The following is a 26,541-nucleotide window of genomic DNA, read 5'->3' as shown; positions in this document are numbered from 1 at the left end:
TGTTGCGTGAGGTTTGTTTTATAGGTCCTATTTTGTTTTGTTTTGTTTTGTTTGGTCTTATATTCCGATTTTTGACTGGATGTTGATGTTGTTCATTGGGAGATTTTTAATGTGTTGTCTTTTGTTATCTCCCATTGATTGTCTTGTAATCACGGTATTCCTCCGCCAAAAGTGGGGGGTTATCAATAAATAAAGGGAGGTACCGGCCTTTTTAAATAAAAAAAAAAAAATGATCATGTTCCTTTGGAATACAAGTTTCAATTGATCCTTGTGAGTACTTGACCTTGGTTTCACATATGTGAGATCTGAAATATCATCACTTAATCAAATATGTTAAGTTTCACTTATTTGTTAGTATCAAAATAGGATGTTAAGCCTTGTAAGGCCAACATTTAGTATTTGGAGGCCTATAAGGGTAAAATAATTTGTTTTAATATATTAGTATAGATTAATTTCTATTTTTTATTATAATAGTTTATTATTATAAATATAATAACAACATTCTATAAAGTCATTTTGGGGCATTAATGTCCAATTGGACAAAACTAAGGAGGTGATTTAGTCCCAAAAATAGAATTCCCATAAGAATGGGGTTCTAAGAAACTTACACATGGAAGAGCATGAAAATGGAAATCTCATGTTTTGTAGGAATCAATCAATCCTAAGATATGTGAGACTACTGCCACATCATATTTTTGGTTGAAAATAAACATGGAAAAGGGGTGCCATGAACATCATATTTTTCAGGAATATTAAAATGTGTTGCAAAACAAACACTCCCCTTCATAACCTTAATACTAATATTACTAGTTTATATCAAAGTATGCGAATAAATACCATGTGTGGTGTAACTCTTGGATTTAAACACCAATGGAAGAAACTATTAAGAATAGAAAAACAAAAAAAGGACAAAAGACCACCATTTGGGAGTTTGGAGTTCTCATCTTGTTAATTTGAGTGGATCTGAAAATTTAATATAAATATATCTTGTAATGGAATGAACAAAATGTCTTATCGAGGTCCTAGGGGAGAAAGCATCGAGGACAATAACACAATGCAAAAAAAAATTTATCTCAAATTTGGGAGATGTTAGTTTGAATCTTGGATTTGGATTTGTGTGGATTTGAACTATTTAGTTTCACCCAAAACAATTCCAAAATCCTTTACATGAAACCCATCTACCAAAACATAACTTTCTAAAATATTGTGAGAGAACCCAACTAGAACACTCCAAAGTTTGACCTAAATATTAACTCAAACTTAAGAACACTTGAATAAGTGGCCCATGGATATATTATTCTCTATTATTTCCACACATGATGACTCTCCTCATGTAGATCTTTGGAGGTGCATATCTCAAAATACTTTAGTTACATATATGGTTTTATATATGCGATAGATAATAGTAGAAATTGGAATTGGATACGATTAAGGGTAGCGTAGATACTATATGTAAAGCAAATTCCTTCACATGCGCTTACTGTTTGGTGGAGAAAATTGTTATTGTTTTCCATTGGCTCACTACTCTTTCTTACTTGGTTCCCGACACTTTTGAATGTTAGTTGTCCTCTTTCTAACATATTTTTTTTTAAAAAAATTAATCTATATAAATAATCATATGTCAAGAGATTGACCTTGGTCAGATCAATAATGTCAATTTTACAAATTATTTTAAAGTAATCTAATGCCTCCTTTCTTCAATTATCATTGAAATCATAAAGGGTTCCTTGGCCATGACCGAGGGTTCGTCGCTGCGGACGACGCTGAATGATGATGCAATGTGGTCAATGAACTTGATATCTACCGAATCAATGGAATCGGGGCCGTATCCTGAGCGTCCTGGAGAGCCAGACTGTTCTTATTATATCAGAACAGGCCTATGTAGGTTTGGAGCAACCTGCCGATTTAACCATCCCCCTAATAGGAAGCTGGCTATTGCCGCAGCAAGGATGAAAGGAGAGTTCCCAGAAAGAATGGGACAACCTGAATGTCAGTACTACTTGAAGACGGGAACTTGCAAGTTTGGAGCCACATGCAAGTTTCATCATCCCAAGCACAAGGCTGGGGTTGCTGGGAGAGTTTCCTTGAATGTTTTAGGCTATCCACTTCGTCTGAATGAGATTGAGTGTGCCTATTATTTAAGAACCGGACAGTGCAAGTTTGGAAGCACTTGTAAATTTCACCATCCTCAACCATCCAATATGATGGTTTCTCTACGTGGGTCTCCTGTTTATCCGTCCATCCAATCTCCAACAACTCCTGGTCAGCAGTCATATGCAGGAGGAATCACAAACTGGCCCTTATCTAGGGGATCTTTTATTCCCAGTCCACGGTGGCAAGGTCCTTCAAGCTATACGCCTTTGATAGTACCTCAGGGAGTGGTATCAGTTCCTAGCTGGAATGCATACAGTGGCCAGCTGGGGTCAATTTCATCTTCAGAAGGCCAGCAACAAACAGCGGGAAACAGTCAAACTTATGGGACTTCGCGTGAGAATGAACCAACAAATGCAGGATCTGAAGGGATATATCCTCCATACCGTTCTTGCACAATTCCTGTAGGATTTTATGCATTACAGAGAGAGAATGTATTTCCTGAGAGACCTGGTCAACCTGAATGCCAGTTTTACATGAAGACTGGAGATTGTAAGTTTGGTGCAGTTTGTAGGTTCCACCATCCGAGGGAGAGATTGATTCCTCCTCCAGATTGTCTTTCGAGTTCCATTGGCCTTCCTTTACGTCCAGGAGAACCTTTGTGCGTTTTTTATTCCCGTTATGGTATCTGTAAGTTTGGTCCAAGTTGCAAGTTTGACCACCCTATGGGAATCTTCACATACAACCTTTCAGCATCTTCATCTGATGCCCCAGTTGTTCGGCGTTTGTTGGGGTCATCATCAGGCACTTCTGCTTTGAATCTAACAGAAGGACTTGTTGAATCAGGCTCAACAAAACCCAGGCGACTTTCACTGGCAGAAACAAGACAAATGCCTTCTGGTGACAATAATATTGATGCAGAGTGATAAATGTTTCTTCAAGAAATTTTCCAGTTATTTCCTTGCAGTCTTTTGAAGGATAAAGAAGAGTTATCTGTAAATTCATTTTTCATTGCTGAAGATGGATTCATGTTAAGTCAATCCTCTTCTGAAAATGCATTAAACTCAACGAACTACTCATCGGACTTTATGCTCTGTATAAAACTGCAGCATTTTCCCAATTTGTTGAAATCCAATGTGAACATTCATCTCCCAAAAAAAAAAAAAAAAAAAACACTTCTTCCTTTGTCATGGATCCTTTAAGATAATCTTGTTTTAGATAAGCAATTTCCACGAAATTATGAAGATGCTAGATTAGGTGTTGAAAAAACCTTTCCCTTAAATCTTTATTACACTAAGTGAATTTTAAACTAATGATTTTCCTTTGAAGCTTTTTGGAATCTTATAGATAGCTGACTTGATTAGTCTTAGGAAATATTTGTATTTCAAGGTAGAGGATTAAAAAATATTTTACCTAGTTCTCCCTATTCAATTACCTAGAAGTTCCATTTATCAAAGTGTAAATAGAACTTGATCTTTTTCACATAACTATATACCCAATTGACTATATTTTCATGAATTTCTTCAAGGATTTGTCCAATGGCCATTTTGCCCAAAAACCCAAAATACTTCTAGCTACTATTTTTTGCATTTCTCCTTCCTTTTTTGCTAAATTTCTCCTTTGTTTTCACACATTACTCAAGTTTTACAAAAATTCAACATTTAAAATAAATCTCGTTTTTAGAGTTTGCGTCATCGCATATGTAGATCTAGAGTTGTTTTTCTTCACTTGGGTTGCATTCATCTCATTGAGTTATGGTTGAACATTGTATGCATCACTAGCATGAGAACATGTGAAGCTTTCCCTTTTGAGACACATTTCAATTTTTTTATAATTAGGTAATTGAAACTAGGGCAATCTGCTGGTCCATTATTTGCCTAATTTTATAGAATAATCAAGGTTGGGCAGCTTATGTGTTGACTTTTTGAGTCCGATTCCTATTTTGACAATGACAAAGCATAAGTATCTTATGTGTGTATTAAGGGCTTGAATAGGTTTTCAATTTAGTGCACACTTTTTGAGTCTGATCCCTATAACAAAGGCATCCTTGTAGATCAAGTTGGCATTTGCTTACCAATGATATAATGACTTGCCTATGTCAAAGGTAGTTATTTTTTCAACAAATTGAGTTGGTTTAACGCTAATGCTACAAAGACAGAGTTCTTATGAGAGAGGTATCTCTTGTAGATCGAGTTGGCCAATGCCTACCAATTACTAGTGGCTTGGTCATGTTAAAGGTAGTTATCCTTCTTACAAACTAAGTTGGTTTATCGCTAGTGTTATCATAGTGGTAGAGTTCCTATAACAAAGGCATTCCTTATAGACCGAGTTGGCCTATGCCTACCAATGAGTCGCTTTTGCCCATGTCAAAAGTATTTATCCTTCTTATAGCTGCATATGTACTTGCATCTACATATACATTTGTTATTGCATCTACTCCTACATCTGTACTACATCTATTAGTGCATCTGTACATGATTATATCATTGCATCTGTATGTGCATTTAACAATGCATTTGTTGCTACAACTATTAATGCACTTGTGTGTTTGTGTGTGTGTGTATATATATAACCAAACTTCTATCAAAATTTTTACAACAAATAATGTATATGTTTTGTCATTCATCAAAATACCATTTCCAACACTTGCTCAACGTACTAGTAGGCAATCTACGTGTCTATATGCTAGGCTGAGTGTCTCTTTACTAATCTTGACCTAGTAAATAATAGAACTTGGAGTCTTGGAAAAACCTCCAATGCCTAATTAGTAGGGAATTCAATAGGGACGTAAAGAGAGACCTCATATATAGGGTTTTGGATCATACTCACATATGTTTTCTCCCTCCCTTCCACACGTATATACCAAATCGACCAAATTCGATTAAATTGGTTTAGTAAAGTCCTCTAATTTGGTTGTTTCAATATAAAATATATGAAATTGGTTATTCGGTATAAAGAATATGGAATTTTGGTTATGTAATTTTTGGTTCGGTATAAGGAATTAACATATTTGGTTAACCAATTTAATTGAAAATGTATATGAATATATTAATAAATATATTACATTTTTTAACTTTTAAGTTTTTAACTGAGTTCACTCTTTACTACTTAGTCTATCAAACTTTTAAGAAGAATTTTCATTCAATTAATATTGCCTGAAAATATCAATAGGTTAAAGACGGGATTAATTGAATATTAAAGTAAAGAGTTAAACACTTATGCCTCATTTGGTTAAGTGGAATAATTATTCTTTGAAATAAAAAGAAATATAATTTATATTTTGAGAATCAAGGGAATAATTGTTCGTTGTATATTTATAATTATTTCATTCAACAAGTAATAATAAAAGAATATACATCCCCATAATGAAATTTGGGTAATTATTCATTGTCTATTCTTTGTTGTGAACTCATAAAATATTTCATATTATTATTTATTTTATAATAACAATATAATTTATTGTATAACTAATTATAACTTACTAAAACTAATCTACTCCTGGGAATAGACATTCCATAAACTAAACGTAACGTTGGTTAATTCAGTTAATATCATTTAATCTATTTAACCGAATCAATATTCGGCCAATTGGTAGTTTGATACAATATTTAATTCGGTTCAGTTTAGTAAACCACTTTTCTTAACCTAAATTTTCGATTAATTCACTTAATTAATCGAATTGACCGTACTCTTAGCCTTATATGGGGAGAGTCCATTTATTCCCTTAACAAGAAGCATTAGATCCGCTCTCACATATCATTAGATTTTGTGGAAGTTATTTTGGCAATATCCAAAATTAAATTTTGTGAATTAAATCATTTTTTTTTAATACAATGCCTAACTAAAATTAAATAAAGTATCTTTCAAAATATGATTAAAACAAAATATCCACAAAATTTTTTAAAATTTGAAAAAACAAGTTAAAGTCATCGAGGAATATTTTAATTATTTTTCAATTGTAGCCTGCAATATGAATATTCTTATAACATAAAAAAGTTATTTTTGAAATATAATAATCAAGTAAAATAATTTTAATTACTTCTATTTTTTATTATAATATTATGAATTTGTATTCTTTTGTATTTTAATCATATTCTTTTTGTACTATTTTATTCAATGATAAAAATGAGTATTTAACAAATGAAAACGTAAATAATTTTAACTTTATAATTATTAAATAATTAAACAGGTCTTTAATTTTAAATTTGAATTTTTATTACTAATTTTAAATTCTGATTTCTGATCTTCCACATGCTAAACGGCCATAATGTTTGACAGCGGGATTATGCTTTCGGCTTGTACTTCCAATTGGATATAGCGGAAAACATGGAAAGATGAATCATATGCATCAACGGTCATATTTTAACGACTAGGCACTAGGACATGGCAGACAGGTTATAGTGGCACGTTGGGTAGGATACACTCAAGTCATAACCTGCCCTCGGAATTACAAATTAAAGGAGAGATAGAGCATTGCGGAGTCTGCTCTGTTTCACTCCTCAAAACTTGTGGTGCCATGGCTTCTATCCCACTGCAGCTGCTTCATCTTGCTAACTTTTTCCGTGGAAATGGTTCAATATCCCCTTCTTCTTCTTCCCACCTTTCTTCTTCTACTTCTCATAATCTTTTCCGCTGTAAGCCAAGAAGGACTTCAGTCAGGTAACTGTATCTTAATTTCCTTCTCCGGGGGTCTCTCCTGTGTGTGTTTGTCTTGAAATTTAGCAAATAAAAGGTTTCGTGGGTTTCTGTGAAGAAGGAAAGCAAAGTTTCAAGCTTATGGACGTTTTTTTCTTTTTTGGCTTTTTCCCTTTGGGCACGCTGTTGTACAGCGTATTGTTCAAAGATGTGTTCTGCGATCGTTGGTTGAGTACTCCAAATGTTAAGCTTCGCATAATCAAAAGCAAATTTCTTTCCTTTTCCTCATTTTTTTTTTTATTTGATTTCGAAAATGGATTTTTAAGCTCCACTTTTTTACTGTGAATTATATTATGTTTGGTTTGTAGAATGAAATAGGGTGAGTGTAGAATGAAATAGGGTCAGAAAGGAATAACCATCGCAAAGGGATATTGCAATTTTAAAAAAAAAAAAAACTATAAGGTGGTGTTGTGCCGTTATTTTAATGCAAATGACAATACAAAAGTTAGTTCCATCTTCCCATCTGCATGGAATGTTCAAGAATTGCCTATTTCCAGATCTCACAAGAAGAATGTGTACTTCATGCTATTCATTGTTCGCTACAATATTCCTACACTAGCTATTCCACTTCCACCCTATTCCATTCCGCAAATCAAACATAATGTCAAGATTTTAGCCGCTGGATTTTTCCCTTTTTGGAATGGCGTGTTTAATTTTATTTTCATTAATGAAATTTAACCTGAAATGTTTTTAATTTTCGATCCTAGAAATTTTCATTTTAACTTTTGTCTCAAGACTCGCCAATTTTACCTATTATGTAAATTTGTCAAATAAAATTTGTCATTATGTTTACTTGTATAGACATTCAATGATCTTATTAAATTGTGGGTGCATTTTTTTTATTGCACGAAATTTAGATGCCAGCCAACTAGTACTGAAGAATCTAGAACGAGAAGAAATCTACTGGACAACGCGAGCAATGTCCTAACCAATTTATTAAGTGGGGGGAGTCTAGGATCCATGCCTGTAGCTGAAGGTGCAGTTTCTGATCTGTTTGGGCGACCCCTTTTCATGTCACTGTATGATTGGTTCTTAGAGGTACTAAATGTCCAAGAAAATTTATTCTAATATTTCCTTCTATGCGTTGAGTGCTATTTATAATTGTTAGGCACTGAAATGTAGTGACATGACAAGGTCCTACATGCGGCCCTGTAGGTATTGCTCCGCCCTATAGGTGTTGCCTTGAGCACATCATGGAAAGGGGCATTCCCTCACTGCAGTTATGCTTCACTGGAAGAACAAATTTTGATTAATTTATTATTGCTGTTATTTTTGATGGGAGATTTCATTTTACGTTATTCTGCCAAGTATCCTTTGCGGAGAATTCGTTTCCTAATACGGGTATGATTCTTCGTGTGCAGGCAAGAGTAGTTTTTGTATTATTGGATTTTAATGGTACATACAGTTTTGGAATTGTGAATTCAACAGTTAGGATTTTTAAGCTCCCTGTGTTTGTTGTGTGTGTCTGGATATCTTGTACTTCTGCATAAACATGGCATCTATTTGGCTGATCAAGAATAGGTGGGACAAGGTAGACTAGCTGATTGTTCAAGGAAATGTAACCCTTTTGAGAGAATTGCACAGTGGGCATGAATGTAAAATAAACTGAGCTCAACATGTTGTGTTAGAGAGGATTTTTGGGGATTGGGAACCTAAGTTACTTCAGGCTCCAAATCTGATTGGACTGAACTGACAAACTCCTCAAGTTAATTATGTTTGGTAAGCTGTTGGTGGCATCTAGTCCAATTTTGCAGCTCTAACATTTTGTAATCTGTTGGTTGACTTATAGTTTGGCAAGCTGAGCTTCCTGGAGTGTGGTCATGTTTGTGACTTGGATACTTAGTGATATTGTACTTGGATGGCCTTTGCTATGCTACTACCACATGATTCATGACAGTAGTCCTAAAGATGCCTCCACTTGTTTTGTGTAATGGAAATCCATACCTTCAACTTCTAGATTTTCTTTTGGTTTGAGGTTGAACTCCTCTGGAGTGGGGGAGAGTGACATATTGCAATCCTGAATTCCAACCAGTAGCCTTGGTGCAATCCCAGCATGGACAGAGGGAGTGCCCCCACATTTGTTACGCTTCATTAAAAAAAATGAAAATTTTAATTAATTTATGTTTACTTTTACTTATTGTTGGAGTTTTTATTTGATTTGATTTTGATGAACTACTTAAGGAGGAGATTTTGTTTCCTAGGAGAGGATTCTTTTTTTGTAAGCAAGTTGTACCACTTATCATTTTTTTAAAAGTATCAATTGTGGCTCACATCATAATGAGGCAGTCCCAAAATGCCTTGAGGCTTAATGCAAGTACCAAATTTCAAAAAGGCCAATGCATTATGCACTAAGAATTACACACTTGTATGAAAAGGTGTGCCTTTTGCACCTTTGTAGTTGAGGGCCTGAGGCTTGTGCATTTTGGGTGTGTGAATCTCAAGTTAGGTTTGCTTCAAAAATTTCAGCTACATCTTTATATGAGAGGAATGTCCTAATATGAGTTGATCTAAACCTGGATTTTTTTTTTTTTTTCGGAACTGTTGAACCTCAAAGTTTGCAAAGTGATTGAGAATTGAATCTTAGATTATGAAAATAATTTGAACTTTTTGTAATGTTATACTCTTTGCATGATTTACTTGATAAATTCAAGGTAGTATTTTTTGAACCAGACAAGTTGTTTGCAAATTATAATTGTTTTTTGATTTGGTTTGTAATTTCTTAATTTTATTTTTAAAAATATGTAATTTATTTACGTATTTTTATCTAATAAAATTCTCAAAGGCTTATGCCGCAAGGTATGGCTTCTGCCTCTTATAAGGGTTAACCTTGCCTCATGCCTTCCCCATTTAAAACATTGTTATTTATATTAACGTGTTATAATTATTGATACATTCAGTTTTGGATTGAGAAATTGAGAATCAGGGTTGTTATAACTTATATCCCTTATTGCATCAGGTAGCCGCTCATTGTTGTGTAGTTTTTGTGTCCTTGGGTGTGTTTTCTGCATGTTTGCCATTAATTATTGCAACTTTTATGTACTTTCCAAGTCTTAATTTGAAAATTAACCACCCTTTATGGTTCAATTTGGCAGCATGGTTCAGTGTATAAACTTGCTTTTGGGCCAAAAGCATTTGTTGTTGTATCAGACCCCATCGTTGCAAGGCATATACTTCGTGAAAACACATTTTGTTATGACAAGGTATGATTAATCTCTCTATTGAACTTGCCCCTCTCTCTTTCAAAAGAAGAATTTTACTGTTGATGTTTTTTTCCCTTACACTAGGTTGCATAATGATTTTTGAGGGTCAATAAAGTTGTAGCGCATAATCTCTTGGTGTCATCAACTTAGCAGCTGAACTTTTTCTATAAAGGGCACAAGCCATAAAAGAGAAAGGTGGTGTTTAAAGCTTGATATACATCGTTGGCCCACAACCTAATAGCTTAAGCTTGTGATTCTAGTCTCCTTGTCTGCATTTATTGTGTGGTGTTTAAAATTTTCCCTTTAATGTTTGTTATTTATCGTGTGTTTATCTTTCCACGTGTTATCAGGCTGCGAGTGAGGGGAAATGTTAAATCTTGGTATGCATCGTTGGCCCCCAACCTAATAGCTTAAGCTTTTAGGTAAAGTGATTGTCTAAAAAATACTAATAATAACAATAATAAATGATAATTTGCTTAGATTTCCTTGTTATCTTTCAAAAGTAATTAAACTAATATTATAATTATAAAAATAAAAAATGACAATAATAATTACAAAAAAAATAATAAAACAATAATAATTATTTTTCTTGTTGTCATACTATTGAGATTTTGATTAAATGAATAACCTAACTTGAAGATAGGTCTCTCCCTCTATTTTATAAAAGAAATCAAATACATTCTAATGACCATAATACCCTTACTAACTTTTACTAATTAACATACTAACACACTTAATAATAATACTAAAAGACCGAAATAACCTTTAACACTTCCCCCCAAATTGGAGCATAAATACCATATGCTCCTATCTTGTTACAAATAAATTTAACATGAGTGGTAGTAATGAGCTTCTTCACAAGTTTCTCCCGAACAAAGTGGCAATCAACTTCAACGTGTTTTGTTCGTTCATGAAAGACTGGGTTGGAGGCAATATGAAGAGCAACTTGATTATCACACATCACCTTAGGCCGAGAATGTGGAAAACCCAATTCTTCCAACATCTTCAACCAAAAAAGTTCACAAGTAGTGTAAGCCATAGCTTTATACTTTGGCTTTGAATCAACACTTGACCTAGCCACCACAGTTTGTTTCTTACTCTTCCAAGAAACCAAATTACCACCAACTAGGATAGTACCTAGTTGTGGATCATCAGCCGGAAGGCGACTTAGCCCAATCTACATCTCTATACCCCTAAATATAAGTGTAACTCTGATCTCGATATAAAAGACCTCTAGATGCACCTTTGAGATATCTCAAGATGCGAATTACTGTGTCCTAGTGACTTGCCTCAAAGAATACTCAAATACTTGCTACAAAAGATATGTCTGACTGAGTGACTATGAGATAATTCAACTTTCCAACAAGTCTCCAATATCGTCTAGGATTAGGCAACAAATCACCTTTATCTAGCACTAACTTGTTGTTAGGATCCATGGATGTATCATGGTCATAAATTTCCATCAAAATTTCCATTTTCCATCACCCTTGAAACCAAAATGGTGGTCAATTTCCATCTTGCACAATTTTTATCGAAATTTCAACGAATCATTCGGAATTTATCGAAATCTCAAATTTTTTAGCGAAACTCGTTGAAATTTTAACTGTAGAATGAAATTTCCTTGGAATTCAAATTTGAGATTTAGATGTGAAGTGAAAAAAATTTCTCTTAAGTTATTGTATGTTTTTATTGAAGCAAAAGATTATTAGAAGGGATTTTGAAATTATATGAAAAATTAAACTTACAATGAGATTTAATTTAACCATCTATGTCTAATTATCTCTATTCTTATAATAAATAATATTTAATTGATTTATGAATTTCATTTATATTAACCAAGTATGTTTAATACCCATAATCTTATGAATATGGTTAATATACATATGATATTACAACTATTGCACCTCATAGACAACATAGATTTATTTAATTGGTAATATATAATCCTAAAACTTACATTATTATGTTTATTAACTATTTCTAAAGTTTCATAAAAGATTTCCATGTTTTACTACTAATTTTCATTGTAACTTCAAATAGAAATTGAAATTGACATCAAAGTCAAAATTTTCATTGAAATTTGCGTACTTTGGAGTTTCAAAATTTTAGTCAAAATTGAAATTTAAAACCTTGAGGTGCATCAACCGGTTTGGATCCCAATAATCCACTTTCGTCCGTTAGATCAAGAACATACTTCCTCTATGACAAAATAGTTCCCATGCGAGATTTAGATACTTGTATACCCAAGAAGTATTTCAATGGTCCCAAGTATTTGGTTTGAAACGTAGTCTGTAGAAAAAGTTTGACTCTAAAGTATGACATAAAACTCAAAGTATTCCAGTGCACACCGTTGAAGACCAAACTCAAGTACTACAGCATTTAATTGACCAAACTATGCTCTGAGAAACTGTTATAAACCATATAGTTCCTTCTTGAGCAGACACACTGAGCCTGACTCCCCTTGAGTAACAAACCTAGGTGGTTGCTCCATATAGGCCTCCTTCATATCACTATCCAAAAAGACATTCTTCACATCTAACTGATATAGAGGCCAGTGACAAGTGGCCATTGTTATGTAAAGCATTCATATCTTCAACCATGACATTCTTCCACAAAAATTGTGCCAAGGCTTCTGAAACAAATTTAGGAAAAGCATATGATAGAGCGGTAGCCAAACAATAATAGGAGGGTGATAAGAAGTCATAAAAAACATAGTTGGAAATAAGATTTTGGGTGCACGCGGTTTATCTTTCCGAACAAATAATGGGAGGATCAACATCACTAGAAATATGATCATCGGATGAGGAAAACAAAGGCATGGTAGTAGAAACTAGAGGGGACTCTCTTCCTTCGGGCCGTTGTCGTGAATATACCTACAAATTAGGATGATCGAGACAATGAGAAGGACTCGAACTACATGGAGACATAGGTGGTTGATTAGGAAAGGACAGAAAACTAGAATTTGGAAGATTAGGCCGAGGAAGAGACTCGTTGAGATAAGCAGCACTCAAAGACTGGGTATAGTAAAATGTAGACTTAAAGAAGGTAACCTCTGCAGAAACAAAGAAGCGATGTAGCAGAGGAAGAGACTCATTGAGATTAGAAGCACTCAAAGACTGGGTGTAGTAAGATGTAGACTTAAAGAAAGTAACCTTCGTAGAAACAAAGAAGCGATGTAGCAGAGGAAGAGACTCATTGAGATCAGAAGCACTCAAAGACTGAGTGTAGTAAGATGTAGACTTAAAGAAGGTAACCTCTGCAGAAACAAAGAAGTGATGTAGCATAGGACTAATAAGAACGATATCCCTTTAGAGTATATGAGTTTTCCTAAAAGACACATTTTATAGCACAAGGATCCAACTTATCAACTCAAGAGTTAAACGTTGATGAACAAAGGACACACACTTGATTCGAATATATGAGGAGGTAAAGAGAATAAAGGAGAATGCACCTGCAAATTAGGATGATTGAGACAATGAGAAGGACTCGAACTACATGGAGACATAGGTGGTTAATTGGGAAACGACAAAAAACTAGAATTTGGAAGATTAGGTAGAGGAAGAGACTCATTGAGATCAAAAGCACTCAGAGACTGGGTGTAGTAAGATTTAGACTTAAAGAATGGTAACCTTTGTAGAAACAAAGAAGCGATGTAGCATAGGACTAATAAGAACGATATCCCTTTTGAGTATATGAGTTGTCCAAAAAGACACATTTTATAGCACAAGGATCCAATCAACCGCAAGAGTTAAAGGACACACACTCGACTCAAATATACGAGGAGGTAGAGAGAATAAAGGAGAATTAGGAAAGAGAATGGGAACAGAGGATGACATCCTATTGATCAAATAGAAGCAGTAAGTACAACATCACTCCGAAACACTTTGGGTAAACACATTTGATAAAGCAAGGTGTGAGTGATTTCAAGGATATGTCTATTTTTTCTCTCTACAACCCCATTTTGTTGAAGAGTGTGGGCATAGGATGATTGATGATCAATACGAAACTGAGTCATATAAGTAGTGAATTGTGTACTAAAATACTCTTTAGCATTATCTCTCCGAAGTATTCTTCGAATTGGCAAACCAAATTAAGTCTTTATTTCATAAAAAAAGGCACAAAATATGTTAAATAACTCAGAATGATCTTTTATTAAATATAACCAAGTCATCCTTGAATGAACAACCACAAAGGTTACAAAGTATCGAAAACCTAGGAGACAACTTTGCTAGGACCTCAAACATCAAAATCGACTAACATAAAAAGGCTTGTAGCTTCTTTATTGACTCAAGAAGCAAAATAGACACGAAGGCTCACAATCAAGATTAGACACCAAACTTAAATAAGGAACTAGATGTTTCAACTTATCCAATGAAGGATGACGAAGGCAAAAATGAATTTGGAGAGGTGTGGCAGTTGCAATGCAGACGGTAGAAGGAGATAGCGACTCAAAGTGATAAAGTCCACTAGCTTCACACCTTTCGCCAATCGTCTTTCTTATCTTGACAGTTGCAATGCTAGAAGGAGATAATGACTCAAAGTGATGAAGTCCATCAGCTTCACACCCTCCGCCAATCATCTTCCTCATTTTCAAATCCCGAATAACCACAGAATTAGAGAAGTATGTTAGTAATCTTGCTAACAGACATAAGATTGAAAGGAAACTTGGGAATATACAAAATTAAAGGAAGAGAAATAGAAGAAGTGGGATTTATAGTCCTTATTCCCTTGATGGCAGTGGTGGATCCATCAGCAAGAGTAACACAAGGTAAATCTACAAGAAACTGAAGAGTAGAGAAGAAATCAGTGACAACGGAGTCTATGATCTAAGGACTAGGACGAGAAGTACTGGATGACAGACATACCATGGGATTACCTGTTTAGGCTTGAGATCCAATGAGAAGAGAAGCTTGTTGTGACGCTTGATATTGTTGGAACTTGGAATACTCTTCATTTGACATAGATACAATATGTTAGCCCACTTGGGCTAGAGATCCAATGAGAAGAGAAGCTTGTTGTGAAACTTGATATTGTTGGAATTTGGAATACTCTTCATTTGACATAGATACAATACGTTACCTACCCCCCACTTGGCCCAAAGGTGTGGAATCGGTGGTGGTTGCATTGGCTTCCCCCCAAAGTTGTGGAGTCAGTGGTGGCTGCATTGGAAACACGTGAAGGTCTACCATGGAGATCCTAACACTACTCAATAGTATGATTACCTCGTCCACAATGAGTGCACTTGTGAGGAGTGCCTTTACCTCGTCCATCTCTACCAGCATGATTGCTCGAACAACCTCGATAACTTTTGCGGTTGTTTGGTAGAGAACTAGAATCACCTTTTGTGGCAAATGCTGTCCTCTCAGAGCCAAATGCAAGAATAGGAGAATATTTACCAAAGGAAGCATGGAGGACATGAGAATAAACATCAGCAAATTATGGCAACTTGCACTACTAAGTATCTGAGACCAGATTGCTTCAAACTCGAGTCATAAGCCTGCTAGAACTTGAAGAACTTTCATTTATTCCCTTTGCTTTTGCATCTCATGAACATCAGCGGTTATAGATTGCGCCATATTAAGCTCCTCATGAATACGTTTTCATCTCTCCAAAACAATCTGCTATGCTCCTGTCTCCTTGTTGTTACTGAAAATACTCTCGGGATAAGTCATATGGACGTGTGTAATGTTACTAGCGTATAAAAGCTTGACATAATCCCAAATCTCCTTGCACATATCTAGATGCATGCACATCCATGCAATTTAAGGCTCCATTAAATTCCACAAGAGGGAAACAATCAAGGCATCTTCTTGAACCCTCTCTTCTTTTCTATTCTCTTTAGAAGGATCATATTGGAGCAAGTGGTTAGATTTTACTAATCCTCCTAAAATAAACCTGAACAGCCTTAGACCATAATTCTTTCCATCCAACTTTTGAGTTATCTGTGGTAGCGATGAAGGAAACATGTTATTGAGATTCATGGACTCCATCCCAACACTCACAAACCAATAGTCACACCAATGTCAAACAAAGAGAATAATCATAACTAATCGGGACAACCACAAATGACGTGAAGCACCGAAACAACCACGGATGAAGTGAACCACTTACCAACTGATGTAGCATTGTCATAGCTTCACAACTCTACTTGCAAACACTGCCACTACTCCTAGAATTCACAAAAGAGCCTTTACAACCATTGAACAATAATTTACGAATGCATGGTTGAAAATGGTTGGATCTTTGCTTTAAGCAAAAAAACATGCCCACTAGCTTGATAATATAATCTAGGGAAGGAATCAAAACATTGTGGAGAAAAAAATCAGAAAAAGGTGCCCAGAATCTCTCTCACGCACCAGCGTGTTGGGTTGGGGTCTGCCAGCTGTTTGGTGGCACGTGGGGCTCTTTCCAGAAATGAGGTTTTGTAGGGTTGGGCTTCAAAGGGTTTTGTTTTTGGTTATATTTTTGGTTTTGCGAAATAATGAATGGTGGAGGTGGATCTAAGAAGGGCAGCGATGGGAAGGTGTTTTCCGATGACGACTGAGTGTTTTCCGATCACGCTTTAATACTATGTTGAGATTTTGATAAAATGAATGACCTAACTTGAAGATAGGTCTCTCCCTCTATTTATAATACAAATGAAATACATTATAACGACCACAATACCCTTACTCTCACTAATTAACGTATTAACACACTTAATAATAATACTAAAAGGCTAAAATAGCCTTTAACACTAACAAAAGTAATAAAACTAATATTTTTATTATAAAAATAATAAAATAAAAATAAAAATAAAAATAAAATTACAATAATAATTAAAAAAATAACAAGAAAACAATAATAATTATTTTTCTTGTTTTCTTTCAAAAGAAATAAAACTAAATTATTATTATTATAAAGACAATAAAAATAAAAATAAAAATAAAAATAAAAATGACAATAATACTTGCAAAAATAAGAATAAAGAAATAATAATTATTTTTGAAAAAGTGATACCTGTAACGCATTTATTCATTTTTGTGGAAAAATCCAAAATGAAAAGGGAATGTCAATTATACACATTAGGAGTGATAGAGGAAGAGAGTTTAGAAATAAAGAACTTGAAGATTTTTGCAATGAAAATGGATATTCACACAACTTCTCTGCACCAAAAACTCCACAACAAAACGGAGTAGTTGAAAGAAAAAATCGAACACTCCAAGAAATGGCTAAAACAATGCTCAACGAACATAACTTGCCAAAATACTTCTAGGCAGAGGCCGTTAGCACAACATGCTATGTTAGTAACCGAGTCATCATTAGATCCAAGATAGGAAAAACCCCATATGAAATATGGAAGGGTAGAAAACCCAACATCTCACATTTTAAGGTTTTTGGATGTAAGTGTTTTATATTAAACGATAGAGATCATTTAGCTAAGTTTGATTGCCATGAATAGCAACGCATATAGGGTATTTAACAAAAGAATTCGAACTGTTCAAGAATCAACTCATGTTGTATTTGATGAAACAAATCCTCACGCATCCATAACACCTGTTGAGATAGATTAAGAAAACCAAGTCACTACCTTTAGAATTGAAAGAGAATTAGAACAACTCAAGTTAAATAATGATCAAGACACTAATTGTCAAGATACTGACATTGGTCATCTAGAATCCTCTCCTCGAGAGTCTAACCAACCAGAAGAAAAAGAAAATCATGAACTACCTAAAGCTTGGAAGTTTGTGAAAAAATCATCCAACAGATCTTATCATAGGTAGTCCATCTCAAGGAGTCAGCACCCGATCTCACCTTAGAAGTGGATGTAATCACATTGCTTTCGTATCTCATCTAGAACCTGAAAACTTTGAAGAAGCTGAAAATGATGAAAATTGGATAAATGCCATGCAAGAAGAATTAGATCAATTTGAAAGAAACAAAGTATGACACTTAGTTCCTAAGCAAAAATACTACAATAATTGGCACTAAATGGTTATTTAGGAATAAGAAAGATGAAGATGGAAACATTGTTAGAAATAAAGCTAGACTAGTAGCCCAAGGATATAACCAACAAGAAGGTATTGACTACGATGAAACTTATGCCCCGGTAGCTAGACTAGAAGCCATTAGGATGCTCCTTGCTTTTGCTTGTTACAAAAACTTCAAATTATTTCAAATGGATGTTAAAAGCGCCTTTTTAAATGGATACATAAATGAAGAAGTATTTGTCAAGCAACCTCTTGGATTTGAGAGCCACACTCATTCCGATTACGTATACAAACTCTCAAAAGCCCTTTATGGACTTAAGCAAGCACCAAGAGCTTGGTATAAAATTTCTTCTAGAAAATGGGTTCACAAGAGGAAAATTTGATACCACTCTTTTCTTAAAACATAAAGAAAATGATATGCTTGTTATACAAATTTATGTGGATGATATCATTTTCGGTGCCACAAATGAAACCTTGTGTCAAGATTTTGCTCAAACTATGCAGGAAACATTTGAGATGAGTATGATGGGTGAGCTAACCTTCTTCCTAGGTTTACAAATTAAACAAATGAAGCATGGAATTTTTATAAATCAGGCCAAATACGTTAGGGACATGTTAAAGAAATTCAATCTTGAAATGGGAAAATCTAAAGTAACTCCTATGAGCATCACAACAAAGCTTGACGCTGATGAAAAAGGGAAAAACATTGACCAAAAACTCTACCATGGCATGATAGGTAGCTTATTGTATCTCACTTCCAGCAGGCCTGATATTATGTTCAGTGTTTGTCTATGCGCTAGATTTCAAGTTTGTCCCAAAGAGTCTCATCTTCATGCGGTCAAACGAATCTTTAGATACCTAGCAGGCACTCATGACTTAGGACTCTTCTATCCCAAAAATGCTCCCTTTGACCTCACGTGCTACTCTGATGCTGACTACGGTGGTTGTAAAACCGATAGAAAAAGCACTAGTGGAACATGTCATTTCCTTGGACACTCTCTTGTGTCCTGGTTTTGCAAGAAACAAACCTCCGTAGCTCTCTCCACCACCGAGGTTGAGTATATTGCAGCCGACAGCTACTGTGCTCAAGCACTATACATAAAACAACAACTTGAGGACTTCCAAATCTTAGTTAAAGGTACTTCCATTCATTGTGACAATACTAGTACCATCAACATATCAAAGAATCCGTGCCTCCATTCTAGAACTAAGCATATTGAAATTAGGCACCACTTCATTCGAGATCATGTTAAAAAAGGAGACGTTGATTTGGTTTATGTTCCCTTCGAAAACCAACTTGCGGACATTCTCACTAAGCCTCTAAATGAAGAAAGATTCCACAAAATTCGCCGTGCCCTAGGAATGTGCACTCCTTCAGACATACTATAGGATCATCATGTCAGCTCCTACCTCCTTGTCTTGCTCACCATACTCTTAAACTTAATTTTTCCCCTTCTTCTTACTCTCGTCGATGAACACAGGGTATTCGTCGCCGAGAAGTCCGTGAAATTCGTCGATGAACACAGGGGTCTCGGCGTCGAATTTTCTTCAATTTCGTCGACGAACACAAGGCCTCGTCGATGAAAACTATCGGGATACTTATTTCTTTCCAGTTCAACCAGACAAAACCCTAGCCCCCCTTCTGACCCTCTCCTTCCTTTCAGCCCTCTGTCCTCCTCCAACCAATCTTGCTCCACCCTCTACCCCCTCCGTCCCTCCTTCGGCTCTCCCATTTTCCTCCGCTCCCTCGTCCCTAAATGGCTCCTCGTCCAAAACCCGCAACCTTCAAACCGAAGCCAGCGAAGGTTCATCTTGCCCTCCCTTTGGTCCTCCTACGCCTGCTCCAGCCAATCCCGACCCCCGGTTCATCTCTCCTGAAGCAGCCTACCGATGTCAAAACGACATTCTCAAGCGGCATATCGTCTATGGCAAAATTGTGCCCTCCGATTTCCTCTAGCTTCATTTCCCCACTCTTCTCACCAAGATTAAAGCCCTCGGGAGGGATGCCCTCTTCGATCTTGATGTGCTCGTTTATGAAGACCTTGTTCGCGAGTTCTACACAAATTTCGTTCCCTCACATCGTGGCATTGCCTCTTACTCCACTGCTTGAGGCACCGTTATTCGGCTTTCCGAGGATACGTTCTCCGTCGTGCTCGGTTGCACCTCTTATCCCTTCGAGACCTCCCCAAGTCATCTTGGCTGACACGATTCAACTTGTTTAACTCCCACACCGCCCTCAAGCTAATTACTGGTATTCCTCGCATTCTCGCGATGGCTCGCCCGAAATCCAAGGACCTCACTATAGAATTTTGGGTCCTCCACCATATGATTACATATAACTTAAGCCCTCGCACTGGTGGCAGGGATTGGATCACCCTCGGCGACATATTCAGCATGTATTGCCTATGGGTTGGCCGTGGTATATACCTTCCCTTTATTATTGTTCAGAACATGGAAGAAGGCCTCAAAAGGCAGCGCGGTTGCCTCCCTTATGATCGTCTCCTCACGACCTTCTTTGATCACTTTGACCTCATTCGCGCCGGCCTACCTTGCATTCGTCCTGCGCCAGAAGATGTATACACTGAGGCGACTCTTCGTCGCATGCACTTTGAAAAGGGCGAAGAAACCAACACGTGGGTCAAAACGCATGAGCAGGGTCATATTCCCGTTGATGAGGTTGAGGCCGCCTTGGAGGCCGAAGAAGAGGACGGCGAGCATGAGGACACTGTGTATGGCCACATCCTGGAGTGCCTAGATGAGCTTCAGCATGCCATGACACAATCCGAAACTCGTCACCGCCATCGTTTTGATTCCTTAAAAGCGTCTCTTGCCCTGCAAGAAAACGCTAACCGCGCTCGCTTTGACTCCCTTGACGCCTCTTTTGTTGCACTCTTTGACCGTTTGGGTCGTCCACGCGAGTAACGCTTTGTGTTGGTCATCCCCCAATTTTTATTATGGCAATGGGGGAGAAATAGTTTCAGTTGCATTCGGATGTATTCAAAATATATTTCTAGTTGATAATAGCCTTGTAATCATTGCTTGTAATCACTGTTTGTAATCACTACACAAAATTTAGTAATGAAACTTGGCAAGCATTGCATCTTTTGAATATAAATGCTCTATCTGTGTACTTGAATGATTGATATACTGGACTGTCATGGTTTATGCAGGATTAAATGGAAAATATCTTACTTATAAACGGCATGCTACCAAAAATTTAAATGAAATATTCTTTCATACAATGCAAACATTAAGGGGGAGAATTTTATTTAAACTCTAAACCAATCCATTTAGTAAGGGGGAGCATTTATCTTTCAAAGAGAACACTAATGGATTGCCATCATCAAAAAGGGGGAGAATGTTAGACCAAGTAGTTAAGGGTCTTTCATTCCTACTATGTTTTGATGACAACAACCCATTAGCAGTTCTTAAGGCTACTAACTTTTCTATCTAAGTCATGTTCAACTATATAGAATGGCACCAGAACCAACAAGTCTCAAATCAGTCTAAGCAACTCGTGCCATGACCAAAAGCACAGCCTCTCAACGCATTCATGGATGTTACACAATATACAAAGTGATCTAAAGGATGAGTGTGAGAATGAGAGAGAGACTATCTTGTAAATCTCTTATATATAGAAGTAAACTCAAAACTAAGAGCAAGAAATGGGCATATCATTCACACACAACAAAAACAAGTAAAGTTATTTAAAGGTGTGTAAACCCCCAAACGTACAAGGACCTTCTTAGAACTCAAAAGAACAATTCTAAAGAAGAAGGAACTCGTCAACGAACATAGGGCTTCGTCGACGAAAAGAAATCGAGAGGCATCTGAATTCAGAACCATAACTCGTCGACGAACACACGGTTTTCGTCGACGAAAAGATACCGAGAGGTACCTAAATTCAGAACCAGCAACTCGTCGACGAACACAGGGCTTCGTTGACGAATTGACTGAAGAGCTCGTCGACGAATTTCAGATTTCGTCGACGAACGTCGGGCAGCAGCGTTCATTAAATGCTGTAGAACGGCTAGTTTGACCCTTGTCTTACATTAATAAATGCCCAACGGCTCTCCAACATTCCCCTCGCCCATTTGGTGTTTAAATAGGAGTAATTGCATTTATTCCTCACCAAAAAAGTTAATATTGTATCAAGATCATTTATTGGTGTTTACATTTCTAGGGTTTGCTCATACACTCACTTGCCCTCTTCTTGCTGATCTTAGTTTTGTTTCTACTCTATTGATAAGAGGACATTGAGTAAGGTTTCTGTTGTAATACTCAGCTCAAAGGGAGCATTCAGATTCATATTTATTTCTCATCTACTTCTTGAAAAGAAAAGCTCTTTGTGAGCCATTGTCGGGTGTCTCTAAGTGAGCACCTTGTTGAAGCTCTTTATGAGCGGCCGTGTATTGGCTTTTCCACCATAAGGAGGATTATAGTGGATTTTGGGAATCCTTGAGTTGGTCTCAAGGCGTGGACGTAGGCGGGGTGCCGAACCACGTAAATATCTTTGTGTTAAGCTTTTCTTCTCTCATATCTCTTTTATACTATTATTGTGATTTTCTGCATCTTTACACTGCGATTTTATGCACTTGCTCTTAGTAAGATTTCTGTGTTTGTAGAAAGTTAGCATATCCGCGAAAAAAGTCTATTCTCCCCCCCTCTAGACGCTCAACCGGGCCAACAAAAGGTACAATATCCAGTGGTAGACCTTCTGTCTTCCACTGATCCTGCCCAACTGCATCTGTGAAGATTTCTATTTCCTTGATTTCACATTTCTTGAAGAAAAGTCCTTTGCCCGGAGAACCCTTGAGGTACCTGAGGATCTTATACACAACATCTAGATGAGTCAAAAGTCCTTTGCCCGGAGAACCCTTGAGGTACCTGAGGATCTTATACACAACATCTAGATGAGTCTTTTTCGGTGAATGCATGTGTTGGCTTACCACACTTACCGCAAATGCAATGTCGGGTCTGGTATGCGATAGGTAAATTAGTTTACCAACCAATCTCTGATACCTTTCTTTTTCAACTAGTATTCCACATTCTTTGACCCTTTTTACAACTTCAATCGGAGTTTCACTAGGTTTGCAACCAAGCATGCCAGTTTCGGTTAGAAGATCAAGGATATACTTTCGCTGAGAGACACTGATGCCTTTTTTTGATCTAGCAATTTCCATTCCCAAGAAGTACCGCATTTCTCCTACGTCTTTAACTTCAAACTCAGTAGCTAGGACTTTCTTTAATCACTGATACCTTTTTTTGATCTAGCAATTTCCATTCCCAAGAAGTACTGCATTTCTCCTACGTCTTTAACTTCAAACTCAGCAGCTAGGACTTTCTTTAATCTTTCCATCTCGACTGTATCATCTCCTGTTAGGATTATATCATCAACATATACTATCATAATTGTTTTCTTACCACTTTCAGACTGTTAGAAGAACATAGTGTGATCTGATTGCCCTTGTCGATATCCCTGATTTTTAATCACTTTTGCAAATCTGTCGAACCATGCTCTAGGAGATTGCTTGAGTCCATACAAGGTGAAAACTAAGGTGTAGTCCCAAGGGGGGGTGAATTGGGTTTTTAAAAGTTTCTTTTAAATTTTTTCTAAATTCACAACCTTTTGTAAGTTTCTTAATAACACAAGAATGATTTGATTATCAATGCTTAATTAAGCCAATCACAATCCACACTCAATCAATGAATTGATCAAATACAAACCAATGATTCTTAATGTGATACTTTCAACAATGCCAAGCAATACCCAATCAACCAACCAATTTACCAATCACAAGTTACTTAACCAATATTTTTGCAGCAGCACTTTCAATGATTTAGCGTATGAATAACTCAAGGTAGAGTTTGATAAAAGCCCTATATTTATGAACTTTATGCACTTCCTTTTAACCAAGGTTTCCGCACAAGATTAATCAATGTACTCCCTTTAAGGTTTCCGCACAAGATCAATCAATGTACTTCCTTAAATTAAAAGTTTCTCAATCTCAACTTTCAGCTTCTTGCACTTAGATACACAACCACACAATTTATATATGCAGAAAAATTAAAGAGTAAAGGTAGAGAGTGAAACCGAGCTTTTACGAGGCTCGGCAAGACCACCTAAGGATTCTACTATAACGCTTCTTTACGGGCAAAGCAAACCATTACAATCCCTCCTTCCTTCAATTAGGAGGGAGCCCCCTCTCCAAGTGATACCCTACACTTGGTACAACGATCCAATAACCCTGAACCGTTAAGAAAACAAAGAGACAAGAAAGTATTCTTGTATACAAGGAGTGCTCTCAGATAGAGCTGGTTAGTACAAGATTAAGCACAGCTAATACTTCAAAGTAAATATCAAATAAGAATGAATTTGAAGCTCAAGAATGTCATCGGGTTTCTTCCTAGTTTTTGCTCTCAGATCAGTGATCAAAGACTCAGTATATCTTAGAAAATTCTCAGCAAGAATATGTGTGCAAGAGGGCTTTGAGAGAGAGTGAGCAATATAGTTTGAAAACTGATTTTCAATTCTTAGTATGCGATTTGATTTGAGAAACCATGTATTTATAGACTCAAAAAGTGATAAATTCGTGTTGCTCAAGTAACTTGGAGTGTTTCACAAGTTTTTATAAAGTTTGGGGCACAAGCTACTCGAATTTGAAATTTAAAAGTCATTTAAAAAGCTAGCCGTTTACGAGGGTCAGTCGCCTAAACCCTTTGGAGTTAGTCGCCTAAACCCTTTGGAGTTAGTCGCCTGACCTTTGAACACAGTGTATTTTTTTCAGTTCAAAACAGGGTCAGTTGCCTGAGGTGCCCGGGGTCAGTCGCCTGATCCTTCACTGCCTGTTCAAATTCAATTCAGGAATTTTGTCAGTCGCTTGACCAAGCATAGGTCAGTCGCCTAAACAAATAAAAATACTGTTTTTTCAGGTTTGTTTTCAAAATCCTTAGCCATCTTGCTTTGATACTTTTAAAGATTATTTCCGAGGGTTTTCAAAGTAAGGTCTCTAAGTCCATATTAACCCCTAATGAGCTTCAAAGCATTCAAAATGATATTTAAAGTGAAGTATTTACATAAGACTTCCTAAAGACATTAAAAACTCTCTAAGCTTTGAAGTCTTCATGTATATCATTGCTTTGAATCATCTTGAGTATTCTTTAAACTTCATATGTCTTGACCATTTTTTACCTCTTTGAGCTTTCATTTGATCACCTTGTGAATGAAGCATAGCTTTGTATGTCTTGATCATCTTGGACCTCTTTGAGCTTTCATTTGATCACCTTGTGAATGAAGTAGCTTTATGGTACTTGTGATCTTTGGGCTTTCAATTCTTGCACCTTTTGAACTTGACATACTAGGTTTCTTGAAATATCATCACTTAAACCATAACTTGTTAAATTATCCTTTATTTGTTATCATCAAAACAAGATTCGGAAGCCATGTTTGGCCAACAATCTCTCCCCCCTTTTTGATGATGACAAATAAGGAGCAAAGATGAGAGAACCTTGATAAGGCTCCCCCTTACAATAAGCATATATTTAACAATATGTATCAAAATGAGGATTTTAAAAAAAGATCATTATATCATAATCATCAAGTATAAGTGCATTATAGCTAATTTCAACATACTAGTATTAAGATCATATTTCGAGTCTTTATTTAAAGAATTATCTCAAATAGTTGGCATTATGCTCATTTGTGCTTTCTCCCCCATGCTATGTAATATTGTCAAAATTATTCTTATGTGATCTAATTATTACCATGCTCTCATTTTTGCTCTTTGAGATATCTCTCCCCCTTTGACATCAATCAAAAGAGATAAGTAGCATAGTCACAAGGAGGCTTAGAACATAACAATAAGCATAGTCATAAAGGCATCAAAGAGTACAAAAATTCATAATCATAGGGACTACAAGCCAAACCAAAAGAAAAACAAACAAAGCAACACAAGGGCAAAGCAAATACATAGATATTATTGCAATACAAATGAAAAATAGATCAATCATCATAAGCATTATCATCATTTGCTGCATCATCAACTACATCATCATCGTCTCATGTACCCTCTTCACTTCCTTATTCAGATTCTTCATCAGATGAATCATCACTACGAGGGGCAAAGTTGGTATCCATGGGATCAACACTCTGAGAAGAACTAGCCCTATACTGCTCTATGTGAGTAAGGCGCTGGTCAAGTGAGGAGCAAGTAGTGTGGAGTGAGGATACGTTCTCATGAAGTGATTGAAGGCCTGAACGCATGTCTCTGCCGAATATAGCGAACTCATGGTGGAAGGGTACAAACCAAGGAATATCAGATGTAGGTCCTTGTTGCCGTTCTGGAGTGGAGGTACAGCTGTTGGCCTTTGTGGTCATCCTCCTTTCAAAAACCAACCAGCTCATGCTTTTCATATCCCATTTGCTTTAGGGTCGTAGAATTGAAAAGGTCATACCGAGTACGCTTTATGAATAGTTCAGTAGGGGTAGTGACACTAAGATGGGCAAAGATGAGGTTAAGAACACCTCCATATGGAAGAGTGGCTCATCGAGCTTCTAATTTAGCCCACATCCATTTCAGAATTAA

The 26,541-nt window shown here is 36.3% G+C and overlaps 2 protein-coding genes across 2 annotated transcripts in view; both read left to right on the top strand.

Annotated features, from left to right (window-relative positions):
- Nucleotides 1-1,730: 1,730 nt before the first annotated feature.
- LOC131149397 (zinc finger CCCH domain-containing protein ZFN-like) lies at nt 1,731-3,226 on the top strand. The gene has a single exon (XM_058099822.1). The coding sequence runs from the start codon at nt 1,734-1,736 to the stop codon at nt 3,015-3,017; it is 1,284 nt and encodes a 427-aa protein (XP_057955805.1). The 5' UTR covers nt 1,731-1,733; the 3' UTR covers nt 3,018-3,226.
- A 3,296-nt stretch (nt 3,227-6,522) lies between these two features.
- LOC131149396 (cytochrome P450 97B2, chloroplastic) overlaps nt 6,523-26,541 on the top strand; it is a 155,852-nt gene continuing 135,833 nt past the window's right edge. Inside the window, exons 1-3 of the mRNA XM_058099821.1 lie at nt 6,523-6,750; nt 7,644-7,824; nt 9,879-9,986. Of these exons, the coding sequence (XP_057955804.1) occupies nt 6,608-6,750; nt 7,644-7,824; nt 9,879-9,986 (432 nt within the window). The 5' untranslated portion in view covers nt 6,523-6,607. The remainder of the gene's footprint in view (nt 6,751-7,643; nt 7,825-9,878; nt 9,987-26,541) is intronic.

The sequence above is a fragment of the Malania oleifera genome, chromosome 2, assembly GCF_029873635.1.
Source record: "Malania oleifera isolate guangnan ecotype guangnan chromosome 2, ASM2987363v1, whole genome shotgun sequence".
NCBI classification, from domain to species: domain Eukaryota; kingdom Viridiplantae; phylum Streptophyta; class Magnoliopsida; order Santalales; family Ximeniaceae; genus Malania; species Malania oleifera.
Note: the sequence above shows the minus strand (reverse complement) of the source record. Positions and strands in the feature narration are given on the sequence as shown.